The sequence below is a fragment of the Rhipicephalus microplus genome, chromosome 8, assembly GCF_043290135.1.
Source record: "Rhipicephalus microplus isolate Deutch F79 chromosome 8, USDA_Rmic, whole genome shotgun sequence".
Classification (NCBI taxonomy): Eukaryota; Metazoa; Arthropoda; class Arachnida; order Ixodida; family Ixodidae; genus Rhipicephalus; species Rhipicephalus microplus.
This window is the reverse complement of record NC_134707.1, coordinates 73,299,193-73,325,788: the sequence shown is the minus strand read 5'-3', so window position 1 is coordinate 73,325,788 and position 26,596 is coordinate 73,299,193. Positions and strand designations below refer to the sequence as shown.

General features: G+C 44.0%; 1 protein-coding gene and 1 long non-coding RNA gene across 2 annotated transcripts; one reads left to right on the top strand and one right to left on the bottom strand.

Moving 5' to 3' along the window:
* Positions 1 to 1,049: 1,049 nt before the first annotated feature.
* LOC142768607 (uncharacterized) lies at positions 1,050 to 26,381 on the top strand. Its single transcript, XR_012885356.1, has 4 exons — positions 1,050 to 1,167; positions 21,725 to 21,772; positions 21,879 to 22,057; positions 25,928 to 26,381. It is a non-coding gene; the product is annotated as an uncharacterized LOC142768607 (long non-coding RNA).
* Positions 1,540 to 23,017, bottom strand: LOC119186260 (uncharacterized). Its single transcript, XM_075870620.1, has 6 exons — positions 22,870 to 23,017; positions 21,966 to 22,072; positions 12,445 to 12,595; positions 8,397 to 8,576; positions 5,163 to 5,291; positions 1,540 to 1,807 (listed from the first exon to the last, which is right to left on the bottom strand). The coding sequence occupies exons 1-6, from the start codon at positions 22,996 to 22,998 to the stop codon at positions 1,586 to 1,588; spliced, it is 918 nt and encodes a 305-aa protein (XP_075726735.1). The 5' UTR covers positions 22,999 to 23,017; the 3' UTR covers positions 1,540 to 1,585.
* Positions 26,382 to 26,596: the final 215 nt, after the last annotated feature.

The following is a 26,596-nucleotide window of genomic DNA, read 5'->3' as shown; positions in this document are numbered from 1 at the left end:
ACTGTGGCCATCTCTTGTTTGTACGTGACCGCCTTTGCGAACTGCGCACTACTTCGTCCTTGAAACATCCCACCACGTCCCATCAATGATCCACGATTTCACCGAGTATAAAGCCGTTATAATGAATGGGGAACAGAAGCTTTGTTTATTACTACTTACGAATAATACAATTTCTTGCATAATTAAATACTGTGTTTGTCACGTCTTTGAATATGTAGTGGGCGATATTCGGAGATGGTTCACAGTTTAGCAATGAAAGCCCCCAGCACTTCGCCTCACTCATCATCATTCATTCTTTGGATATGCTGTGATGTTTCTCATTTTTTGCGCAGCACGAAACCAGACGATAAAACCCAACAGGAAAGAGGTGTACAGTGGACCAAAGGAGGAACCATGCAGGGCTCTCATAGCTCGGTGGTATTTTGGCTACAACCATACCATTTCCAAACCAATTAATTATGGGGGCTGCGATCGAAATAGAAACAACTTTTCTAAGAAAGAAGCATGTCAAGAAAGATGAATAAAGAAGTCTGAAATCTACAGTTACCCAGTGTATCGCGCACGAGGGCTCTTGTTGGCCTCTCAGGTGGCATCTTTCAGAAGACGTCACTCTACCAGAGAGAGCGTTAGCAAAATCTCTCTCTGGTCCGCTGTTTCGACACTAATGAACACATTGCGAATTAAAATAGTGTTACGTATACCAGAATGCAGAATTTGGTACACAGCGCAAGAGACGAAGGTCTTGCGCATGCGCTTTATCGCAACTGCACTTCTTTACGGACACTATGTGCGTCGCACTAAAACTCACTTGTAAGCGTCAAACACTTACATAACTTATTTTACTAAATTTAAAGAATAGCCTTGCACCAAACCGACACATTGATATTACATAAAAATCTATTAAAATGTTCGGAGCGCCAGTCTATCATCAGAAGGGCTGTAGCATGACACAACACACAGCCCTATCTACTGACCTGGAGCCAACATCGCTATCTTCTGCTGTCGTTTGACGACGGTGGCACAAGCAGAGGAGACACTTGGCACACGTTGCACAAGTCGTTGTCATTAGAGAACCGGGGTGCTGATTTCGCCCTCTCAGTTTCCATTCTAGCACCCGGAACCAGCTCGTGATGACTACCGGGGTTGTACTCTCACCTAATCATGACAGTGAGTAAGAATCTTTGGTATAGTTTGACATGAATAACACTGAATTAGCGACTTTCCTAGACCCGATTCTAAGCAGTTTTGATACCCGTTCAGTGCAGTATAACTGAGATATGTTTACAGATGAAGTTGAATATCTAGTCAATAAGTATATTCTTATTCTTATGTACTTGTTTTATTCATACGCTTATTCTTATTCTTATATACTCTAATATTAAGTATATTTTTCAAGTATATTCCTTGTACAATAGCTATTTAGATGCTATCAATTGGCGATCACGTGGTATATGTTGCTATCTTTGTAATATTTAGGATATCCTATGGCAGGCCAGGTTTTAGCGAACACTACAATGCGCAACGAAGAGATCAAATGGCTCATCTGTCTAAAACCCGCATCATGCAGTGTTCATTTATTAGGAGCTCATGTCACTCGACTGGTACTGAAGTTCAGGCCCACGCAACCAGGATATCCATTGTAGTCTTTGAACAGGAAGTTATTCAGCCGTTTAACTCCGGAGAGACGGTTGAAGGCGCCAGGCTTGATGCCGGTCTCCGGGCAGCCTTGTCGCAATGAGTCATACTCGACGTCGTATGCAGCCACGCCAAACGAAACAGTCGTCAAGAAGCGTTTGACCTCGCACAGCTGCAGGGAACGCGCGGAGGATCAGGTTGAGCGTCAAAACTGTCCTGAAACGTAGCTTTTGAAACTGCGGCAACTCAACAACGATGAGCCGTAAATAAGAGCCCGGTTAAGTGCTTGTTCCTTGCACAAATGTTTGCACTGCTAAAGGAAATAGCTGCGTGCACAACATGTTTGGTTTTCGCTATGTTACTGAAGCCTATCGACTTAGGTTTTGAAAGGACTTCTTGTGGTTCGTAGGTCAGACTCTGCTTGACAGTCTAGCGACATTCTATGATCAGCAAAATTTCGCTCGACGTTCGATTCACAACAAAGGCCAATTTCTGTGTATCAGTGCTTAATGCTTGAAATCAAGATGGTGACACTACAGGTTGGATAGTAAATTGCAGTATGGAACATTTCTTTCTAAATTACATTGTCATGCAAAGAGGATTCTGTATCAAACTATTGGAGTCCCGTAAACATTTCTGTTGATAGTACGTTAAGATTGTCTCCGTGTCCACTACCTCTTAGAGGGCCACCAATATCAACGGTGTTTATTCAAGCGTTCCCCTTAACAGTGAGTGATAATGTATATAATGTAAATATTTTTTGTGCTACGGAGAAACAAAAACAACAAAGAAGGAACAGTAGACATTAGATTGTGGAACTGTTTAGACAAGTAGCGCCACCTGTCGGCGCAGTTTTCAGAAGCGCAAAGCCCGCCTCCTCTGCACAGTTTGCTGCACAACCGTATGTAATCAGCGCATGCTAAACAATGATTTAGCTAAATAGTAGGTATGTTTGCGCATTTAACACTCAGAAACAGTGCTACAAATTTTTCTTCGACATGAACTCGTCACCGAACCACCACGTCATGCTTGCTGGTTCACTCGCCAGTGCGACGGGCGGCGAAAACAAGAGCATACGCAATAGTTCCGCGCTCTACGAAGAAAGACCTCAGTCGACGCAAATGTTACGTTGTGAATTGCGACAAACCTAAAAGAATTCAGTGTTACCGTTTTCCGTAGCTTTCGCGAAGCAGAACAGTGAGAGCCCTGGAAACGCGGGCCGTTGCGAGCGTCCTTGGTAAGTGTATAACTCGATTTCTCTCCAGCGTGTCGCATGAGAAAGTGTGATATTGAACGTTTCTTGTTATTGCTACACGTAGCCCTGACGAAGAACCATGGCAACTTTTATTATGAAGCTCAACAATGCCTCTCACCATAGTGTGCGCCGTGGAACAGGACACTCGAGACGCGCGCGATGAACATCGCACATGCCACGACCGCCTATAATCCGACGTGGTTGCATCACACAGCATAGCGCGCGCAGGCTCGAAGGTTCTAAGCTCTGGCTTCAACTAGCCAAACCAAACGGTTACTCGTAAATCGCTAAAATTGTGGGTCGTGATCACAATCGTGTTTCTCTTAGCGTTGGTTTCCCCGATTGCCCGGGCTATTTCCCAGGATTCAATTTTGACTTTCGGTGTGCACCGAGAGAGTAGTCACGCATGTATTCCCATTTGTAGTATATACAAAGGGAAAACGATCGTCACCAGGACATTCTAGAACGCGTAATAAAGCAGTTGAACGTAGAGTGGGCGAGAGATGGATTGAGAATGCACCAGGTAAGACAAAAGTCGCCAAGGCCAATTGTTCCAGATAAAGGGAGCTTCGTATTACTGATTATACAATACATTGCTTGTGTATGCCCTTCATCGCTTTGGCAACGTGTGTACGTCCAGATTTAGGCATTTGGGTGTTAAAGAACGCACGTGGAAGTGCTTGTGTCGAACTCGTTGTCATGAGGTGCTCGCGTGCAGTTAAATTGCGAGTTGCACCACGGCGAAATAACTGACACATGCTTTGCATTGAACCTGTTCTTACTTTGCCAAGCTTTTTATTGTTCTGGAGCAAAAATAATTGATGGGAATTTTCTAGGCCCTTTAGTTTCAGGGAAAGGTACCTCAGCACCAACGAAAGGGAAGGGCTTCTGTACGCTCGCTTGCGGATGTCTCTCTTCGCACTACCCTGCTATCGCTTGCACGGCGATAAGGACACTAGTGGCGTTTTTTTTTTCTTGCGTCGTCGCATGGGAGACTCTGACGTCTATACGGTCCAACACAAGCGTGCTTGTTTGTTCCCGTATCGTTCTTTTTTCGTCGTTACTGTGTGCTTGTAGCACGCAAAATGTTTTATATCCCGTAATTAAAATGCTGACGTATCTACATGGCGAAAGTTGCAATTTGAGGTGAAAATGTCATTGTGATATTCGTCAAAACGAAGAGTCTGTTTTTTTTAAGTAATAGTTGTTGGTGCTTCTATTTCTAAAAACAAAGGTATGATTATGTGAGACGCCATAGCTTTACGGTGTGCTCCGCAAAGCTCCGCCACCGGGGATTCTTTAGACTGCATCTATACACCAAAGCTCAAGGACCTCTCATATTTTGTCTCCATCGAAATACTGCAACCACAGCCAAGACTCGGTTCAGCAAACGTCGGGTTGGCGAATGAGCAGCAGGAACCCCAGGCCACCACGGCCCATTTAGAATGTGGTATTGTAAACATTAAACTGACGTCCCGCTATAAACCATTACTTCGCAAAGTGCTTGATTGGTCTGGTTGGTGCTGCATGGTAGCCGAAGAAAGTGGTTAGCAGCGCAAACGACAAGAGGGGATAGAAGATATCAGAACGTTGTTTGTTCAGTGCTCCGTTCTCGACTCTTCTATCTCCTCCTGTCGTTTGCGATGTTAAGCACTTCGTTCATCTACCATTATTTGGCCACTACCCATGGTGAACGCCAAAAAAAAAAAGAGGAATGCTTGTCGTTGCTGTTTTAACAGTGAAGCGAGGGTCCCCGTGGTGCTCCCGTATCTTGCAATTATCTGCCGGGTAGGCTGCGTAGTGTTATAGCCTTGATTGATAACTACTGCTCTCATGCACTCTATTCAGAAAAAATGACACTGGTATAATTAACGTAAAGACACGTTGTTCTGAAGTGTGGCGTCATATTTTCCTATCGACTACACAGAAATGTACATGATACCAACCCTCTCGATGCAAAATACATGGTGGGTGTTTTTCATCAAGTGGTCGTGGTGCTATATTGCATTCCAATTTACAGTGCACTGCACTGAAGATTTTGATGATGGGTAGTTCGAGTACGAGTCACTCACTAACTTTGCTTAAGCAACTCTACTGTATTATATTATAACGTTGTTGAGCTAATTTGATAATTTATTTAGCTTTGCTGGGGAAGCATTGCGAGTTAGTTATTTACTGCTCATGCCTTACCGCTATACAGCTTCGACGCTTCATGACCACAACGGCTTAGCTCATCACAACAGCTTGGGCAGACACATAGGCTGCCACTTACCTTCGCTTTCAACCATTCTAGTGAGTCGAACGTAAACGTCAGTCTCAACCTCTCATTCACAAGAGACTCGTAGAAGTAACTGTCGTTCTTCTGCAATTTCCACTGGGCTGCAACAACGTTTGGACATATCTGAAGAAACGGAAAAACGGTGGCAAATTTTAACATAATATCTGTCAAGCAATCAATCATACATTCCAAAATTTTCTTTTGCTAGAGACAAAACAGTGCATTGTTTTGACAAAATCAGGGAACAGAGAAAAAAGCTTCGCTATCGCAGCTCTCGTCGCCCACACAATGACAGTGACACGACGAAAACACTCAGAAAATCTATTCATGGTCTATGCAGAGTTCTCAGTAAAATAGTTATGTAATGAGCAACGTTGAAGTGGAAAGAAATCAGCTTTGTGCTTTTATTTTAAACCTCTTTAGCAAAATCAAAGCACTTGCAGGAACACGTACGTCAAAAGGTACTGCACATCAGGACATAAGTAGTCCCCACACATTTGTAACCACGAATTTAATAACGTTATTTTGAATGAATAAGATTGACCACATTCTTTTCGTACAGTTCAATTAGAGTGGTAGCGAGTACAAGATGAAGCGTTTCCTTACCATAATGTGTATACAACTGAAGAACATAGTGAGAAGCATGAAACCGGAAAGAACAAGAAATCGCATTTGCTCAAGGATACGCTATTCTTTCGTATATCACTCTTCTTCTAAATGTGGGGTTCTACTATGTTCTCAGTCGTTGGTTTCGTATTGTGTGTCAGTCATGAAAAATGGCTGAAACAACTTGAATTGTGTGTTTACGCTTGTGTGTGGGTGCAGTTAGGAAAACATGATACCTTGCATAATAAACCGCCCATATCATTGTGAATTAAAGAAATGTTTTTGCTGTGTACAAGCTGATGATCTGTTTAAATTTGACTACAACTTGTCGAGACGCTGTTCAAAAGCTTGAAGCCTTGGGAAATTTTTCTTGGTGCCACTACTTGATATGTTCTCTGATGTGTTGGCGGTATATATAGAGTAGGTGGGCCTCTAAAAAGATCGTCTTTGCCAGTACTTTAGCCTAGGTGGCTCTTCTGGGCCTTCTTGTGTGATTGTGTCGAGTAAGCGCTGCAACCATTTGCTGCTAAAGATAAATCAATAACAAGCCAGCTCCACGACTATCCAGAATGAAGCAGATTGCAAACGAGTAGGTAAACAGGTGAGCGCATTTTACGTTGTTGTAGGTATAAAAATACAAGCGTTTTACTTCCAATCCGCAAGGTGATTTTTCAGCGTTTTTATATAGGCCATTTCTGTGGTGAAATTTCGTCACGACGGAAGATCTGCCGTTATGCTAGCAGTAAATGCTCCGGCATATTTCCTCCTTGACATTTCGTAACTACTTTAAGTAATGAATGAAAATAACTAGGCTTCTCTCTAAAGAAAACCAAAAGCAACGTATCAATGCAGTTCATAATGCTGGGAATTACTGCACATCACAATAGGCCGTCAGCAAGTACATAATAAGATCGTTTCATGAATTATGAGGATTGATTTGTGGCATACTGCACGCTACTTGAATACCTAAATTTAGAGAAAAAGCGATTATTCTTTATTTGTACGCATTTGAAGGCGAATTTAGCCAATAAAGTCGTTATATTTCTCTAAAGCGATAGAGCCGTAACAAAAGTGCCCAGCACTGCGTATGTGTGTTATGTGTCGTTCACTTAGTCCCCTTTTGGATACGTCTGGATGCTATCGATTTCCAAAAAAAAAAAAAAAACCTGCCGTGCAAACATTATCTACTATTTAAAAGGAGGCCGGATGCATATTTTTCATATATAGAAAATACAGGACTTCAAAAAATTTGGAACTAAGATAAAGACAGAAAACGTAACTTACTTCAGTGCGCTTTACCACAGCTATATATGTATACATGCTAGGAAGCTAGCTTCGTGGATGTCCGTGGAAGTCGTTTTTATAAAACTTGACTTTACGCGAACCATTCGTGAGGGTGAGGGTTATGCGTGAGAAAATTCGCTATGTGGTCAGGCACGCGATGGAGAGGCAAGGTGACCAGTTACCATGCAGGCGTTACCACGGAAGCCATGACGATCCTGATAGCAGCGTGAATTATTTGCGAGTGTTACACCTTTCCTTCTGCTGGTATATCTGCGCCACTGGGCTACGAACATCAAACCTCTTCAAGATGGAAGTTCCTGAGTAGGTCACTCGTTCCAGCAACGTACTGATATTTTAGCGTAGTATTGCTAAATTACCATGCATTTTGAACCGATTTTGCGTTCAATCTTCCTTTTGATTACAGCACAGTGCTCAAGAGCTATGTTGACGCACATTAGGGCACTTCCTTTTTGCAGCGAGATTTCGGCAAAAGGAGAAAAGAAAAAGGCACGAAGAGAACAGCACCAGCGCTACGAGCGGTCTTCTTCGTGCTTTAATTGATCTGCCCTTGAGTAGAGTTCGCGCTGCAAAAGAAAAAGAGCCCTAATGACTTACAAACAAGCCTACCTTGCGGCTCTGGCTCGATGCGGATACTGTTTGCTGGCCACAAATTTTGTTCGAGAACTTACGTATAACTTATGTCACACGGGCTGCAGATGGTGCAAATTAAAAAATGTGCAGTGGTAAACAATATCAAAAGCCTCTTCTTTTGGTATCTTACCCAACCTCAACTACGATAGAGAAACCGATAGAGGTTACAACGTGTAGTAAGGTATTCATCAAAACTACAAATATATTCCACGCCTGCTTTAATATCAGTAATGGGCTAAACAGTAACGTCATTCTGATATTGGAAACGACATACCAGTGACGCTATTTGTCTATGAAGGTACTTATTGGTGAATCCCGCCGAACAGCCTTTGTATTCAACCCCTTTTTCAAATCATTGGTGAGGCACAACCATTAACGTCCATAAGAACGTAAAAACCACCCATAAGCGACAATTTATGTTTTACTGAATTAACCAAATAGCTCTTCTGCTCAACTACCGGAATGTTTACGTACTGCCCCCCCCCCCTATAGTGTTGCCGTCTTCTTTGGCGAATTTGTTGTGTAACGGGCCTACATTTTTCACTCAGGATAATGAATTAACGATTTACAAAGAGCTCGCACCTGCGTCTGTCGACACCTTGCGATAGCACATTAGGTAGGTACACTCACTTTCAAGAAGCAATTTTCTGAAATAATGCTTCACTTGTCCGATATGCAAGCACTCACTTGGGCTGGATCGTCAAAACGCGGACCGCGTCCCTCTACGCATTTCTCGAAGGGAAGATAGCGCTCGAAAGTATCCGTTCGCTTCGGTGTGTAGTATCGCCCGCTGAGTGCCACCGAGATGGACAGAGGCAGCTGTGGGTGCGACTTCCGCACCCTTTCAAGTATAGGCAGCGTGTCATTCTGCGGTGTGAAAAAGAAAAACAAGTTGGTAAAAACGTAGGATAGTCGCCAAAGAGCACTTGTGTGATGTTATTAAATAGAATGTGTTTCTTAATCATCGTAGGAATATTCACACACGCTGCACTGGCTTATGGTTGACACCACTTTTTCGTATATTTGATAAATACTAGCGCTTTACACATAAAAGTGCAGTAAGTCTAGGTAAATAGTAAGTTTCAAAATGGCCCGTGTTACGTAAGACTGATTATGACGCATCACCAATAATACCTGCCTAGGTGGTCTGGCAGATAGGTTGCCCGTATGCTGCCTCCGAGGTAGCAGGATCAAATCCCGGTCTGGGTGGCCGCGCTCCTCGTCGAGGTGCTGCAGCTTGAACCGCATGCACTAACCATCTTGTACCGTTAGGCTAAAAACCAAGGTGGTAGAATTTTCCACAGCCCTCCACCATAGCATCCCCTCATGGTTCTTGGATGTTACACCCCATTTTTTAGAAGCAAAATAAATGCAGTAGTTTTCACATGAATTAGGTTTTTGTTTTTTAGCATTTTACAAAGGGGCCTGTTGGAGACTAGTTTCTGACATAAACTACGCCATTTTATGAAGGTTGTGCAGGTAGTTTTTAAAATTATTTGATGCATTGATTGATATGTGTGGTTTAACGTCGCAAACCCATCATACAATTATGAGATATGCCGTAATGGAGAGCTCCGGAAATTTTGACCTCCTGGGATTTTTGACGTGCAACCAAATATGAGCACGTCGGCCTGCTGCATGTTCACCTCCAGTGAATATGCAGCCACCGCAGCCGGGATCCAATCCCACAACCTGCGGGTCAGTAGCCGACTACCTTAGCCACTAGACCACCGAGTCGTGGCCTTCCAAAAGTTTTACCAAGTCACATATTTTGTTTTCTTTCATACTTCAAAAAATCTTTTGCCCCTTCTCCACAACGTGAAAATACGCAACTTTTCATTTATGGTGGCAATGTGTCACTATTAAAGATAAATTCTTGGGAGGCGGTGACATAAACCAAGGTATGGGGCATTAGGCATCAAAGGGCATGGTGGTTCGTGATTATATTTTTTAATATATAGTACCAGCTTCGGCAAATGTATTTTTGACTGCGAATATACAATTGTAATTTACTTGATCAGTGATGAATGGGCGCGGGGGGCTTTCGAAATTTCTGTGGGTCATAATACCTCCTACTTTCTGCAAAAAGCATGGACATAGAGTTAGTTATCAACAACTACTGCCGCTTTCAGCATTCCATTCAGAATCCGAACATATTTCTGGTATTCTCTGTGGGGCAACCTTACACCTAACGTTTCTCACAATAGAATGCCTTGCTCTTATTTCAGACTTTCTAGAGCTCATTGACCAGTTATGGGAAAAAATGTGTTTCTGTTCACAACGTAGTCTTTACATCAACGACTGGCACTTCGTCTGTCATAAAGACCAGCGCTTTCACGTGTTTTTGTTTTCGAGATTCTTTCAAACGAGACCGCAGTTTTTACAACGTCTAATATTATTTCGTGTCTTTTTAAAAATAAAAATGTAGCTTAATTTGAACAGACGTGGTCGTATTAAAATACAGTGAATGCTGCCGGTTGTCCTTTCCAATGTAATTGCATTGTGTAACCTTCAATGACAATGCTAAAAACACTAGTCCTAATTATAGATAGGAAAAGATTAGCTGTAATTAGGCAAAACAATCCACTGACAAGACAGCGCTCACAAGGAAGAGCAAGTTTTGATATTGCGTGAGATATCAATATTCGCGCACAAGGCATTACAAATGCTCGTGTACTTCTTTACAGAAAGCATTCGCACCCAAGGCCTACGTAATAAAATACGGTGCATTTCACTGCAACCAATTTTGCCGCAAGGTTCAGGTTAGAGGACAGCATGTTCACTTAGTGCTTGAATCGAAAAACGATGCAATAAAGTGAAGACAGAGCATGTTTCAATTTTTTATTGTATTTTCTTATACCCCACAGTACCAGAAGCATTAAAAAAGCGGAGAGGTAAAAGCACATCTAAAACAAATTAGAAAAATGAACAATCCACCATATGAAGCACTGACTATCAACTGAAATCAACTTTTTCCAAAAACCTATAGTGATAATCACGTAGGAGCATATTGTAAAAATTTACATACAAACAAGCCACACAAAAGTGCAGAAGATGAATTTTTAGGAGAAAGAAAAGGAGCCGTCGGCCTGGAAAGCGGGTTTCTAGCCGGCTGCTTTTCACGGGGGTAAGGCAGAAAGAAAAAGAAAGAGATAAAGGGAAGCATCATGGGTTGTGACTGCGGTATTAGACGGCTTAAAGACCTCAAGCGTTGTTTTTCAAAAGCTTCCGGTCGCCTCATTAAGAGGTTAAAAGCTGGTAAAGCTCTTAACGTCAAACTGAAAGCACGTCTTGAAGTTTCTTTCAAGGTTAAGGAAAGTCTCTCTTTAGTTTTTAGATAAAAAAAACAACCGCATCGTTCAAAAAAAATTTTTAATATGTTTATGTAGCTCAAAAAAATATTTAATAAAATATATTTCGTCTAACAAGGAAAAACAAGGTAAAGAAAGCGTATGAAATTAGCAGGCTATTTTCAAAAGTACTTCGTGCCGACCAATGCCTTTAAGACACATCGGTGGACCAAAGAAGATGTCATCAAAGGCCTGTGTTTGTAAACAGTGAAAGGCTCTATAGCACATTGAGTTAATGCATACACTGTCCCAACCGGAGTAGCAGAGATACAAAAAGGGATAATGAGAGGGTCACCATCACATAATGCTTCCTGTGCATGGCGTCAGCGAATCATGAAGACAAGCTAGCTGACACCTACAAAAGTTGTTCGCCAGATAATGAAATCAATGACTCATACTGAATCCATTTTCTTTCAAATGCAATAATACACGAATTGATTGTTTCTCTCCCCACTTGATTGGGGCTCCTTGCTAGCCAGAGACACTTTTAAAGTTTAGGTTGACAGCCATATTCACCACTAACGGTTGAGTGACAATTGTGCTGATGAGACCGTCATATACATATCATTGTTTCTGAATGATGTCCCCTTTTTCGCATGGCAAGCAGGTGTGCAGGGCGACCCTTCCGGCACAAGACACGAATGACGGCTTGTTTTGATTACTACAAGTCATACCTTTACTAGAGGTTTATTGAAGCGGTTACATAATTTCGACGGCTTAAGTGGCGCGCTTAAACGAACTCTGATAAGGGCACGCTGGTCAATCTGCTTAATTATGCGACACTGTATGCAAGTGTAGCAATACACTGAATCTCCGACCTCCAACTTTGCGTCTCTCTTAATCATATGGTGGTTTTGGGACGTTCAACCCCACATATCTATCAACCTTCAACTTGCCTATGAAGAGTGTTTTTCCACATTCCGTGGACTTGCGAAAATAAATTTCCTTTAAATTTATCTTGTGATAAAGAGGCTAGCATGTCATATGGACAATTAGCTCATAGCGATCTTGTCACCTGCGCCTTGAGGTATCACACTTACAGTTCACGCAAGAATTGTTGTGCAACTTACACACGGCGAGCCGTCTTTTACACGCTTGGGATGGGCGCTGTGATACAAGATAGGTTTCTAAAAACGTGGTTCAATAGTATTCAACTTCTTACAATACAGTTTGTTTAAATTAGGAAGGCTCTGCAGGACTGCCAAATTTGGCGTTTATTTTTTATGAATACTACTAATATGTGTGGCCTCGACTTAGGGTTTTGTCTTATCTCTAAGCTTTGCAAGCGCACAGGATCCAAAACCACAGTAAGAGCAACTGTCTTATATGAGATTTCTTTAAAAAACACTTCGATACGATGCGTAGCAGTCGATAGATGTTCGTACCAGAGTATGTCCGTAGGTCCTGTTGGTCCGGCTGCTGCGTGAATTCGGATACACTAGAATGTTTGGTGGCAGTATAGTGCAGTCTGGAAAGCTTGCGTCCGAATACGAGATGTGACCAATGGCGATGAAAAGGGACGGCACGAATATAGTCCTGTAACAATGCAACAACCACAAAAAAAAACACGTCTACAATACAGAATATTGTCAGCAACGGGTGCCTTCTCCACCGCGGTGGTCTAGTGGCAAAGTTACTCGGCTGCTGACCCGTAGGTCACGTGATCGAATCTCGGTTGCGGCGGCAGCATTCTCGATGGCAGCGTAAATCTTGTAGGCCCTTGTGCGCACATTTGGGTGCACGTTAAAGAACCCCATGTAGTCGAAATTTTCAGAGCCCTCCACTATGCCATCTCTTATATATGTATGCCCCGCCGCGGTGGTCTAGTGGCTAAGGTACTCGGCTGCTGACCCGCAGGTCGCAGGTTCAAATCCCGGCTGCGGCGGCTGCATTTCTGATGGAGGCGGAAATGTTGTAGGCCCGTGTGCTCAGATTTGGGTGCAGGTTAAACAACCCCAGGTGGTCTAAATTTCCGGAGCCCTTCACTACGGCGTCTCTCATAATCATATGGTGGTTTTGGGACGTTAAACCCGACAAATCAATTTTATATACGTATGGTGGTTTCGGGACGTTTTACCCCCCATATCAATCAATCAATGGGCGTCTTGTAGAGCGGAACTTACACTGTGCGACCCGAGGGAACTACATACAGATAGGACCAATTATGTTAGACCAACCTAACAAAATTTAACACTGAAAATTTTGTGCACTCGAAAAAGTCACAGCTTTGCCGCAAAGGTGAAGCAACGAACGCGATAGCAACAACTTTGAAGGTCACGCGCAGAATGGAAAGCGGATCGAGAACCCACGTTGCTGACGCACAAATGACTCATAAAACACACCTAGAGGTACAGATACACTCGAATAAGCATCTCAGTTGTTACTTCGTTGTGTCTGAGGAGCGCGCGCTTTTCGCGAATGGACACTGAGATGATTGTAGTGACCTTTGTGCACCTAATAACTACAGAAGAATCGTTCTAGGTGACGGTGACGCCGACGCTGACACCAGCGGTAAAATCCAGCCGAGAGTGTCCATATATTTGTTATCGCAATAAAAGAGAATCAAACGAGGGTCATGATGCCATGCCTCTGGAATATTCGCTTGACCCCTTTTGTAAGGTGCACGCAGAAAAAAAGGCAATTGGCATTTCTGAAGGAGTTGGAGCAAATACTTGAAGTGCGTTTAGATTGGCTTCCATGATGAAGGCCCCATCATATACATCATACAGAACGTCCGTGGAGCACGAACCCAAGCCTGGCCCACGGGCCGGGTTCGACATTGTTGTAACGGGCTTGGACCCGTGGGCTTCAGTATCGAGTCGGGAGCCCCCGATCTCCAACATATCACTATAGTGACATGGCCACGACGTTTGGCTTTGTTTTTCGAACTTAGTAATAAAATTCTTTGTCAACTGAAAAGCTGATACCTTCTGGAATGAAGCCTACTGTAGTATTGGAATGCGCTTAATTCATACCTTCCATGCGGGTGGCAACCCTGTTGTAAGCAGGCTTCTCTTTATCTCGCACTTTATATTCCACATAGTGGTCGCCGCTGTTTGCTTTCTGCCAAACATCTCATTGTCGTTGATAGTCGCTGCCTCGAGCAGCTACAATAGAAGAGAATAATATCATCTTTGTGCCGTCAGGAGTGGTCGAATTTTGAAATTCAGGTTCGAACACTCGCAAGCGCTCTTGTGCATTCGTATGATACGATTAGAACCCAAATTCTGTATTTTTCTTCTCGATCGATTGCGTCGACCCCTGCCTCCCCCCCCCCCCCATCTGTCCTTGCCGCGAAACGTTCCTGCAGCTTGTCGGACCGATAAGCCCTTATCTACAGCACGCACGGCGGAAGCAGGCGAGAACACGCACGCATTGTCCATGCGCGAGACCAGCGTCAGTGTTTTTAAAAAAAAGCAACAGGGGGCGGAAAAGTGCCTAGCCGATAACAAGGTAGCTGAGACGAGCCACGGAGCATTTGAATGGCAGGCGAACGATTAGATGCGGTGTCGGTCATGCTAGGCGTGGTGGGTTTTTAATACGTGCGTGCTACAAAGCAGAGGCCACGCCGTTTTGGGGCGTCGGCTAAGGCGAGTCGTTGGCACGTATTCTATGGCGAGTGACATGTTAATGTGCTTTCTAGCTGTTATGTTTCGCGGCGTATGTTTTATTGACCACCAGCTGGCAGCGATTGTTCATTCTTGGGTTTTGGTCCTCATGTGTGCGTTAGTGCCGGGTTGAGCTGGTCCGCAAAACTGGTTATGACTCTTTTAAACCATTCACAAAAGGCGGTTCTTGTTCGCAGCGTTCCTGGCTCGAGTCTTGCGAATTTCGGCTAACTGACACGCCTGAGCAAAGGCGGGGCCTTCATTAGGCCACCAACGTGGTTTTTGCATGTAATTGTACTTTCTTTCATTCCTTCCAACGTGTTTTCCTCAATTTTCATTCTTTTCGTTGCAGTTACCTTTCGTACCGCGAGAATGACACGCATAAGACATCCGTCCAGTCGGCCTATCTTGGACGCCATATTCTCGCGCATTCCAGTTCTCTTCAGTTGCGGTACAACTATCGCTCATTAGGGTGAAAACCCTACGAACCAAAAGTGTCATATAGCGCCCGACAAGGCGAGATAGGACGCGGCCGCGCAAGGTAAGTCTCGTATCGTCGAGGACCTCAACACGCCAAGCTACAACAGCCGACAGTTTTCGATTACTGCTGGCCATGCCTACATACGAATGACACACGGACAAAACATCTGCTGCAGATACTATTGCAAAGCACTTTTTAGTGAACTTCAGGGAGTTTGACCGTGTCGATTTATCAATCTAGCCTCCTGCGACCTCTAGTTCTCCTGGCTGTTCCAACAATGAGATCTATACTAAAATTGGCATTGTATGACATGACTGTATGGCAATCATAAATGACTACTCTTAACATGAAATCAAGACATGTAAATCATGACATGTATGCCATGAATGTCATGAAGTTCATGTCAAGGTCTTCCTGTTCTTGCGGTCATTTCATTCGCGTGACGTAAATAAAAATTGGTATAGCATGCCATGACTGCATGGTAAACATTAAGGACCGGCATTCACGTGTAAATTATGACGTGCATGTCATGGAAGCCATTACGAAACACCACGTTCATGGTGCGGTCGTGGTCGTTTTGTTACCTTCACATACACCAAATTTGGTAATACATGACGTGAATGGATGACGGAAGTATATGAGTGGTGCGAACATGATAAATATGGCATGCATGTTATGTAAGAACAGGACTAAATGTCACGCTCATGATGTGCTCGCGTTCATTTAGCTAGGTTCACATAAAGCAGAATTGGTATTACGCGAAGTGAATGGATCACGGAGGCGTATGACTGGTGCAAACGTGATAATAAAAATAAGGGTGTCATGTGAAACATGACTACATGCTACGTTTATAGCACCCTCGCAGCCGTTTCGCAAGCTTCAATATATACCGAATTCGGTAATATGTGACGTAAATAGACGACGAAGGTAAATGACACGTCCAAACACGAAAATCATGACATGTGTGTTATGTAAAACACAACATACTATGCTCTCAGCACTCTTGCGGCCGTTTCGCTAGCTTCACAAGTATGAAATTAGGTATTACGTGACATGAATGAACGACGAAGCCAAACGCTAGGCGCAAACATAATAATAATGAAATGGAAGTCATGTAAGGCATAACTTACATCCACCTCGTAACGTTGCGCTCATTTCTATGTGGGAAATCAAGCTTCCTTATTCGTTAATTTCATATCATCGAGTCTCACTGTACGTGCGATCTGCCATTTTTTTGTAATCATCGCGACACGCAAGTCCTCAGAGTAGACGCTTTTGCTACACGTTATGCCCGTCCCTCTGTCTACTTTGGACGCCTATTAGTGTCGTAACTAGTCTTTCAGTAGTTCGTTCCACACTGAGAAGCTATATATTCCGTGGCGAACTTTTTCCCCACGACTACGCCATTCGCATGGAAGATCAACTGTGGTGAACACAGACTGAAGATGAAAGCCTACTGGAATATATAGGTTCCTTCCAAAATATTTACGACCCCGCGGACCTTTCGGCAACCGAAGCGGAACAAGTGATTCGAGCAGTTAGCCAATGACATACGCCTTTTCTGGGGTCACTTATTTTGCTCACTCGGCGTCTTCGCTGAAGCAGTGGGTGATATCCAGGCAACAACGTTGGCGGGGCTCACATACCTTCCAGAGGCGCTCCACCTGAATCCATCCTTGAGCCATCCTGTGCGCGGCCCTCTCAGTCTGAGCCAATTTTCTCTCCGATGGCCCCATCAAGGCCTCTAGACCCATTCAGTCACTACAATCTGTCTGCACTGTCCGCCTTCCCGTTAACAGCCCAAGAACGTCGGACACCCCGACCCCGTGCCCTGAACCAAGGTCGACTCGTAAAGGTTACCACCTATTATGGTGCAGGAGGCACAAGCAGATACCATCCGGTATGCTGCCGTTGTAGTTGGGGTCACTACAGAGACCAGTGCCCAAGCAGACCGTGGCTTTGCCAACGGAGAAATGACCGAGGCTTGCGATTGTGAGTGCATGTCAATAGCTCGCCAACACTGCACCACCCCCCGGGGTCCTCTCACTTTACTCAGCTGCTGGAAAACTAACTGCGGCTTCTCTGTGAACTGTGGCTCATATTCAAGAGCAGCCATATGTGTCGCAGAACACTCGACGCCAGGTCTCGACATCATCCAGATGCCAGGAAGCACAACCGCGGCAATCCTTCGTCAAAGCAGCGCATGCCCAAAATAACAATGCCCCATTTCCTCCAGCTCAGACAACTACCAGAGAACAAGGCACCAACCAACGTTCTTGCACTGTGCTCCCCGCCCCATCACAGCCACGTTGTACTCTTGAATACGGTTGGTGACCTTCCGTCTCTCGTTGTCCACGCTGATAAAGCACCAGTGATGATGGTTTTCGTGGAAGGAGTACAGGTCCCGGCTGTTTTAGGTACTGGATCAGTTTTTTTATTTTCTTGGATCGCATCAAGAATGCTCTCCCGATTAAAGGCTCAGCTTTGCGAAGTGTAAACGCTCATCTGCGCCTGGCCTCTGCTCATGTCGTCACTGGTACGTTTGCAGCTCGTCTAGTGCTCACATTTGATGGGTGACAACGTCGCTAACGTTTTCTACACCTACCCAGATTTTCCTGTCGAGTAACTTTGCGACTAAAGCTAGAACGACGTCGGAAACCGTGCTTTATGTTCACACGGGCACTTAACGCTATAGCATGAAGGCTCACCCTCACCCGTATGTGTTAGCTTCACCTCAACCTCAGTCTGATGTGGTTGCAGAAAATGTGCTGCTGTTTTTTAAGACCAGAGCGGATTCTTTATTTTATACACTCTTGAAATGGGCCATCAGAGTTGAAAGCCACAATCGAAACTTCCCTAACGCCCTTTGTGGCAAAATTCACAGAGGCTCATAGCAAAATTATGTATTGAAACGCAGGACCGACACAGGTAATGTCCGCCCTAACTGTTTCAATTCACCCTCAATAAGCGCACTCAAGCGTAAACATCTGAACGCTACCCTCAAATAAATGCTTGCCACGGGTACTGTAATAGTGTCTAACACTCCCTGATTGTTTTAGCTCCAAAGAACAATAGTACAGCGTGGTTTTGCGTCGCTTAAGGCCGTCATGGTTTGATACTTGTACCTCTTTCCAGCAATTGACTCTGATACGTCATTCCTTTGGGCCGCCAGCTTATTCACTACCCTTGACTGTAGCAGAGATTTCTGGCAAATACCGTTAGCAGAGTGCGAGGCTGAGAAAAGAACATTTGAATGCCCAGGGAATTGTTGGAGTTTTCGACGTTGCGCATTGAGTCGTGCGATGCACCGGCTACCTTTTACTGCGTCGTGATCTTTGTGCTTCGATATGCGAAATCCAAATATGCATTGGCGCACATGAACAACGTGTTGGTTTTTCTCAAACATTCGTGTAGCGCCTCATTCAAGTAATCACTGTATTACAACAAATGCAGGCAACCCCGGCAACCCCCCGAATGTTCCATTGGTCTCAAACAAAATAAACATCTTACTTTTTGTTGAAGAGCAAGGCACAATACGACCAGATGACCAGAAACTTCAAGCAATCCCGCATTATCCACCACCAAAGATTGTCAAGAGCCTGCAACAGTTTTTTGGCATGGTGGGCTTCTACCGCCACTTCATTCTTCACTGCGCCGATTTAGCAGGAACACTTCATCATCTGCTGCGCAAAGGGGCCCGTTGGTATTAAACAAATATGAAGCAGGCAGAACTTGTTGGGCCGAAAGGCCCTTATCTGCAGCACACTCGGTGGAAGCAGGCCGAGGAGAACACACGCACATTGCCCATGCGTGAGACAAGCGTCAGCGTCCAAAAAAGCCACAGTGGGTGAAAAAGTGGCTACCGGTAAGCAGGGAAGTGCGACGAGCCCGGGAAAATTTGAGGTGCCAGGAGAGCGATGAGATGCGGCGTCAGTTAGGCTACGCGCGATGGCTCTTTCCTCCGTGCATGTTACAGAGTCAACGCTGATTTTGGGCATCGGGCAAGGAAAGTCTATGGTTTGTATTCTACGACGAGTTGCGCGCGAGTGCGCTTTCCTGCTGGTATATTTCGCGCCAGGCTGTGATGTTTCACACCGTATGTTCCAATGACCGCCAGTCTGGAGAGATTGTTCGTTCCGGGTTTTGGTCCTCATGCGTCCGTTTCTGCTGGGTTGAGCTGGTTCAGAAGGCTGGTTGGGATCGCTTTGGGTCGTGCATTAAAGGCGGTTCTTATTCCTAGCATCAATGGCTGGGGTCTTGCGAATTTTGGTTCACTGACCTCTGAACAGAGGCGCAGCCTTCAACATCAAGTGGTTAGTCAGTTCCTTCTGTACCTGCCTATTCTTGAGCAACCTCAGCCAAAGTACGTGGGTTCAATCTCGGCCGCGGCTTTATTTTGATGAAAACATAATGCCAAAGCCCCGTATACTGTGCGAAGTCACTGTGCATAAAGAACGCCAGATGATCATTATTTCCGGAACCCTTCACTGCAGCGTGTCTCATAATGATTTTGCAGTTTTAGGGTGTGAAACCCCAGATATTGTTATCATGTACATTCAAACTATAAATGTATTTTATTTTGTTTCACTTTATGGTGCTATACAGCTTGTAGTCGTTTTTTTAAATTTCAAAGTATAGCTTCATAGCTTCCACTGGATGAATGGGACAGCCAAATAGGAGTATGTCTGCATATATAGTTTATAATCCCGTACAGTGATTCTGCAAAAATGTTACGACTGCATTAAAATGAAAGTATACATAGTACCATAGTGAGTCGTGACACTCAAAGAATTCTCAAAACAATATAAAAATATTTTGTTTAAGGCAGGAGTCTTCACAGTAACCAAAGATCGGACATTACCTCGTTTACAATGAAGGCATACTTCGATTAAATGGGCCAGGCCCGGCCGGGCGCTAACATCCGGAACCCGAGCCGGGTATGGGCCATAATTGAAAGCACCGGGTCATGCTCAGGCATGGTGTTTTTCGGGGCGGGCTCGGCCTATGCAGGGCTTGGATCGCGTATTTTCCGTATCGCGTCGTTGTGGTGGGTGCACCCGCTAGCACCAGCCTGGTGCCTTCACCTGCTCTCTCTTACTTCGTACCACGCGTTTTTTTATAATGCAATGCGTGGGTTGCCTTCACGTGTCGCACAGTTTTGAGTGCGAGCGAACACGCGCACATTCAGTGGCAATCACGTGAAGCTTCGTGCATGAAGAGACGCTTGGTGTGTGAAATATTCATCGGACTATCGTGAATATGGATCTCAACCCTTCCCTAAAGAAAGCCGTGCCACCATAGTAAGCAAAAGAGTTTTGTGCACCCAGTAACGCGCCTAATTGATGCAGACTACCCAAGTAGCCTATTCAAAGCATTTGCCGATAGGCTATTGAAGAATGTTCAAGCAGCAAAAGCCCAGGTAAAAAAGAAGGTATGAACAGAAAAAGAGAAATATGGTCGCCACATGTCCCTATTGGCGTGGCACGGCGCACAAGGTGAAGAAAATAGCCGGAAAAGTACTAGTATGGTCTATACACAATAGTATGGTATACAGAGTAGTATGGTCGGCCCCGAACAAGGCTTATAAACGTGCCGGCAAGAAAACAATAGTCGTACGTGGAACCAGTCGAGCAAAGGCAACAAAGAAATGTGCAATGCGTGCTAAACTAGAGTCATTTTGGACGTCACATCATCACGCGACCAATGATACAGAGGACAGACGGGCAGATGCACTGATTACACCAGAAGCGAGCATGTTGGGTTATTTGAAAGAATCCCTGTTTTACATCTCGACTTCCACAATCACCACTGTAAATGCACAGTCAAACTGCATGACATGAAGATCTCAGCAAGAAGTGATAACAAGGTAACGCATGGAATTTTAGGAGTCTTGGCCATTTAGCAAGGGGCAAACATGCATCAGCGCACCTTTCATACTACTAACAGGAAATAATTATGTGACAAATGACCTGGCAGTGAGTGAGCGTTGCATTGAGCAGCAACTGCTATGTATAGGCTAGAAATTGTTCGATAAACGTTATTTGCTACTGAAGTGCTGTGTCACCTATCTGTTCTCTTACAAGTAGCCGGCTGGAACCCCTCGCTATCAACTTTCTGCCTGTACGGCGGTTTAGGTACGTGTTGTAGTCTGATCTGAGAATCATCTGGTTGTTTGCCCCTTAAGCCGTAGCACCGAAGAACCCATGGAAGGAGCAACCGCTTGCTCAGAGAAGCAATGGCGCCGTTTTTAGCGCGGCGTAAACCGCACACTTGCCAATTGTTATTGGTGATTTGAAGTGAATTGTGCTGATAACTTTTGTATTTCAATTGTTCATATTATTTTAGACATTGTTTTTTTTATTCACATGTTGAGAGTTTCAGTTGGTTTTAGGCCTGAATGGAACCTTTTATTTCGAGAGTGATCACGTAGCATGATATTCGTGAATAAGATGCACAGCGGACCTCTCAAGTAATAGCAACTTGAAATTGAACTTTCATTAGAAATGTCGCTATTTTTTCGCGTTGCATGCTTGCAACCGTAACTTCTAATGTAATATATTATTTAAACCTTTTCAGTCGTGGTGAGGGTCTAAAGAGTCGACTACAGGGTCACCAGAAGTCTAGGTAAGTTAGCATTAATTACATTTCTACTCAGCAGAAAACAAGGGAAAGAAACTGGAACGTTTGTCAATTAATGTGCCGCACATTATCCCACCGCTTCACCATACAGTCTTCAAATCGCTATACTTTGGAAGCTCAACTTGCAAAGGGGGTCACGAAGAACCTAAGCACGAAGCTGAGCCAACGGGCCACTCACCTCATCACATCGACTGTATCGTAATCGTCGAAGAAGTCGATGGACAGGCCAAGTACAAGCAAGGGGCTCCACCCCTCACGCCGCCTCTTGATGTAAGTATTGATTCGCTGAAAATCCAATTCAGCATTCTGTTTACCCTTGCACCGTTTGACTCGACAGGTTAGTACGAATAAATACAGGTGCTCATTTAATATCTTTCTTATTGGTTGAGTATCAACTTGAAGGTTGTGATTGCTGTCAATGGATTTATATAGCATTTCAGTATGCGCTAGTCTTTTGTAGTCGCTTTCCTCCTCACGTCTCCATTGCAAGCGCTTCTGGTCAAGTACGCTGTCGTCCTTCATAAAAGGAAACACACAAGCGCTTGGCCAGCACTCTGCTGCGGCCGACTGCAGCATCATAAAGCCGAGAAAAGCACGTCGGCTGTTGGTTTTATGTATTGGCAAACAATGTAACAAATCATGGCCGTTAGACAAGTGCTGCTAGATAACACTCCCACTCCGGCCTCATAACAGGTGGTGCCAGCAAAAGCAGACGCGATTTCTTCAGCCGTCGCTGAGCGTAGGCGACGTGCTCGAGTGTTCCCTTTCGTAAAGGACACTGGTGTACATCAGAAACCAGACGGCAGTACCATACAGGATTGTATGAGGAGCGTCACTTGTTTCTTGCTGGAGTGGTATAAATACAAGACAAAGGAAAATGAACAAAAGCGATAGATTTCCTGATAAACTCCTAATCAAATAAAAACAATCTGATTTACGGGGACAACTTAAATTAGCGTCTCTTTAAACTAATCAACGTATTCATTTTTGACGTTCAGCGGCATAGCGACTTCCCAATGTCCACGTCCTTAGAGGTCTCAATGTCAAGTGGATTGGAGAGCGTAATATGGCGCGAAAATCACCTTAAGCACAAGCAGCGCATTCGTCACGACTGTTGGTGTGGAGAATTCACGGTACAAGTTGAGGAATCCAAACTGGCGCATGTTGTACCGCGTGGCCATACGAATTCCCACGTCGAACTGCAGCGTCATGAAGTCTGCTGCTGAGCCGTTGGTCCTGCACAAACATGCAGCACGTGCATGCCAGTATTCTTATCTATCTATCTATCTATCTATCTATCTATCTATCTATCTATCTATCTATCTATCTATCTATCTATCTATCTATCTATCTATCTATCTATCTATCTATCTATCTATCTATCTATCTATCTGTCTATCTATCTATCTATCTATCTATCTATCTATCTATCTATCTATCTATCTATCTATCTATCTATCTATCTATCTATCTATCTATCTATCTATCTATCTATTTATCTATCGTTTAATATAATGAACGAACGTGAGAATACTTCATTTGGAACAAGAAGTTTTAGCACGTTTGTCCCTTATTTAGAAATATTGCGAACCACTGCATCAACAGAAACTCCCTGCATGAAGGAACTAGTAAAGCCGGTCATTGTTTTAGTCGAGAATCGGACTTTATTGCATGCCAATTATTGTTCTCCGTGGTTTATTAGAATCGTGTGAGTTGTTTTGGTGCACCTTGCCAGTACTTACCTACGGAGCAAAAACCTGGAGGCTAACAAAGAGAATTCAGCTTAAATTGAGGGTGACGCACCGACCGATAGAAGGAAAGACTGATAGGTGTAACTTCAGGATAAAAGAACAGAGGGGAGTAGGTCAGGTAACAAAATGGGGCTATAGAAATCGCAGCTGAAATCAAGAAGAAATGAACTTAGGCTAAGCACTTAGCACTTAGGCAGGATAACCGTTGGTCATTAAGGGTAACTGACCAAATTTTCAGAGAAGGCAAATGCATGAAGGGAAGACAGAAACCTAGGTGGGCTGATGAGAATAAATAGTTCGCAGGTATAACGTGGCAGCAGAAAGTACAAGACTCGATTGATTGTCGGATCATGCGAGAGGCCTATGCACTGCCGTGGGCACAGTAAGGCAGATGATGACGGTTATGATGATGAATTATTGTTATGATCCAGCCAAGAATACATTTTCATCTTATGCTTTAAATACAGCCTCAAGGGGACAATAAAAAAACACTTACATTGTTTAGAATAATAAACTGCTCTCTAAGAACTCTAATGTAATAAGTTTTACTATCATAAGTTTAATACTTGCGAATAAACTCAAGGCTGAAATTTTATTCCGAGCGCTGCGGACGTCATGTCATCAATACAAGAATGTATATTTCTTAACTTTATGATATTGACCCATTGAAATTTTTCTGAAAATTCGTATGCTAGGGTGATGGCACACACGGATAGCAGTGTGCGTTTTTGCGATTCGAAGGCACGTAGGACCCAGAAGACACCTTTGAAATCCACAACGTCACGGCTTTTGTTGCGGGAATGTGACGATTCCGTTGCGACCCACGTTTTGTTTTCCATGTTGTTTCCCTGAACAGGCATCATCTCGCGCTAGGAGTGGTGTTATCGGGATTGTGAACACGTACTTGACTAATAGCCAAAACATGGTTTTTTTCTTTATTGTCACTCTAACTATTTATGTTTGTGTGGTAAACGGTTTACTCTAACTCGGTCCTTTTACCACAACCAGTGTTTGCTGGTACTTTGATGCTCCTCACGGTGCGCCTAAGGGGGTTGGTACGTCAGCCCTTGGAAACTGCCTGGCTTCTCTTCAAATGGTGTTTTAAACTGCTTCGAAATGTTCTAGAAAGGGGAAAACAATTCACATATCTTTGTCCTTAACTTGTTGTATTCTAGTAGCGGAAAATGTCGGTTACGTTTTGTCTCATGTTGAATCGTGTTGTATGTAGTAAACATCACATTCGAAGTGTTATTACTTATAAGGCAATCACTTACGTATTATTCTGGCAAAGCCAAACTGGGCCAATAGTTTTGCACAGCTTTGCTTCTCGTAAGTATTGCTACGTATTCCTTATGTTCAATTCCAATTACTCATCACGAGCGTTCGACTGGATTGTAAACGAAGCGTGTAAATCCGAGCAGGATTGCTATCTGGAAATCTGTGGTCAGAACGCTTGTGAACCAACGGATGCTGTTGGTACTCGGAAATCTTCGAGAAGACATGAGAGAGCGTGAGGTAGAGGGACGCGCAGCGTTTTCGTGCCCGTTCATGGCTGCCAGCAACTTCAAACATCCGGTCGTGATATGGTGAAATGCGGGCGCACACACTACCCGAACTTATGGTAAGGTCCGCCGATTTCTGTGGGTAAAGAATTCTTAATACTAGGAGCAATACGTGGTCTGCGGTTGCTCTCAACATGTCACTGGATAACACAGTTCGCACTCTCAGTCTGCCATTCGAATATGATTGCTCCACTCAGAGTAGAAAAAGTTGACCTGCATTTGCCATTATAATTTAACATTGTGGTGTCTTCGTTTTTAGTGCTTAAGCATATTATAGCGAGGCTTCTTCTATGGTGTCTTTTGTCATGGATAGTGAAAGCATTGTAGCGGCGAGAGAAGGAGAGACGTGAGATGACGTCGAAGGCGGCCGATGGGGCCGTGCCGATCTCGCCACTTTATTCCAGGCCTGAGGCGGAGCCACGTCGGCTACCAGCGTCCGCCACGCCAGGCGTGTCAGCTCGTTCTAATTCTCGCGCAGCTCGAGCTCGCGCCAGCTGCGCGAGAGACGCGGCGCGGTGATGGAAAAAATGACGATGGTGATGATGGCACTACAGCATAAACGAGAAACCAAAAAACAGTTTCACAATAGAGTAATATCAATCGTAATTAAGAAAAAAATTTAAAACACTTCGAAGCATAAACTCTTTACATTAGTCAGTGACGTCAATATACACAATGTGTATATTGGCCAAAACTTTAGGTATTGTGCACAGAGGCCACTTTTTTGTCCGTCAATGCAATCTTGTCGAATGAAGTTACAAAAAATTGCTTCGTGAACATGTACTTTGTGCGCATACACTTACCCTGATTTTTTTTAATTGTTTCAGTCCAATGACAAAGATACAGAGAAGAAATTGCCGCTCATGCACAACCGCTAAAGATTTTGACGGCTATACCTTAAAATCAAGCTTTGTCACACACTTTTACTTTCCGCTGTTACGGTATACAAAAAACACCGTTTCTGCAGCTGAAAAGTGTGTTTATGTAAATCAAAAAAGGTGTTTATCAATGAATAAACATCCCGTGATGTCTGCAGTTGGTCACTGCAGACGCGCTATCATTTGCTGCATCTGTTCGTTTCGTTGCACGCATTATGCTACTGCCTGTTTTTCTGTATAACTTTTCGTGTGACGTATCGATAAGAAGGTTCACATTGTTCATGTTATCTATAGGAAGAGCACGCAACACGTAGTGATGGTATTCCTGTTGCGCCGACCAGCAGTAACACTTGTCGACGTTACCATCGGGGATTTCGAGACAGAATAAAGTGGTTGCTTCCCAGATCGTCTTCTGCTTTCTGGTGCGCTGGTCGCAAGACTACGTGACTATATTGTAATTGACAAAACTATACAAAACTTCTGCAAGCACAAGCTTTTCACGCTAGTCGGCGACATCAACGTAAACATTATGCACCTTAGAACTTAGCTATGCCCTCGACACTCTGCCGCCTGATGTCGCTCAGTACATTATACGGGGCAACAATGAGTCAACGTACG

Bases quoted from the DNA above. Each gene is read 5' to 3' on its own strand.
- LOC119186260 (XM_075870620.1), bottom strand. From the start codon at position 22,998: ATGACGCTGCAGTTCGACGTGGGAATTCGTATGGCCACGCGGTACAAC. The intron at 22,073-22,869 runs GTGATTTTCGCG...TTGGATTTTCAG, and splicing joins ATGCGCTGCTTGTGCTTAAG to CGAATCAATACTTACATCAA. The intron at 8,577-12,444 runs GTACGAACATCT...TTCACACCGCAG, and splicing joins GGACCTACGGACATACTCTG to AATGACACGCTGCCTATACT.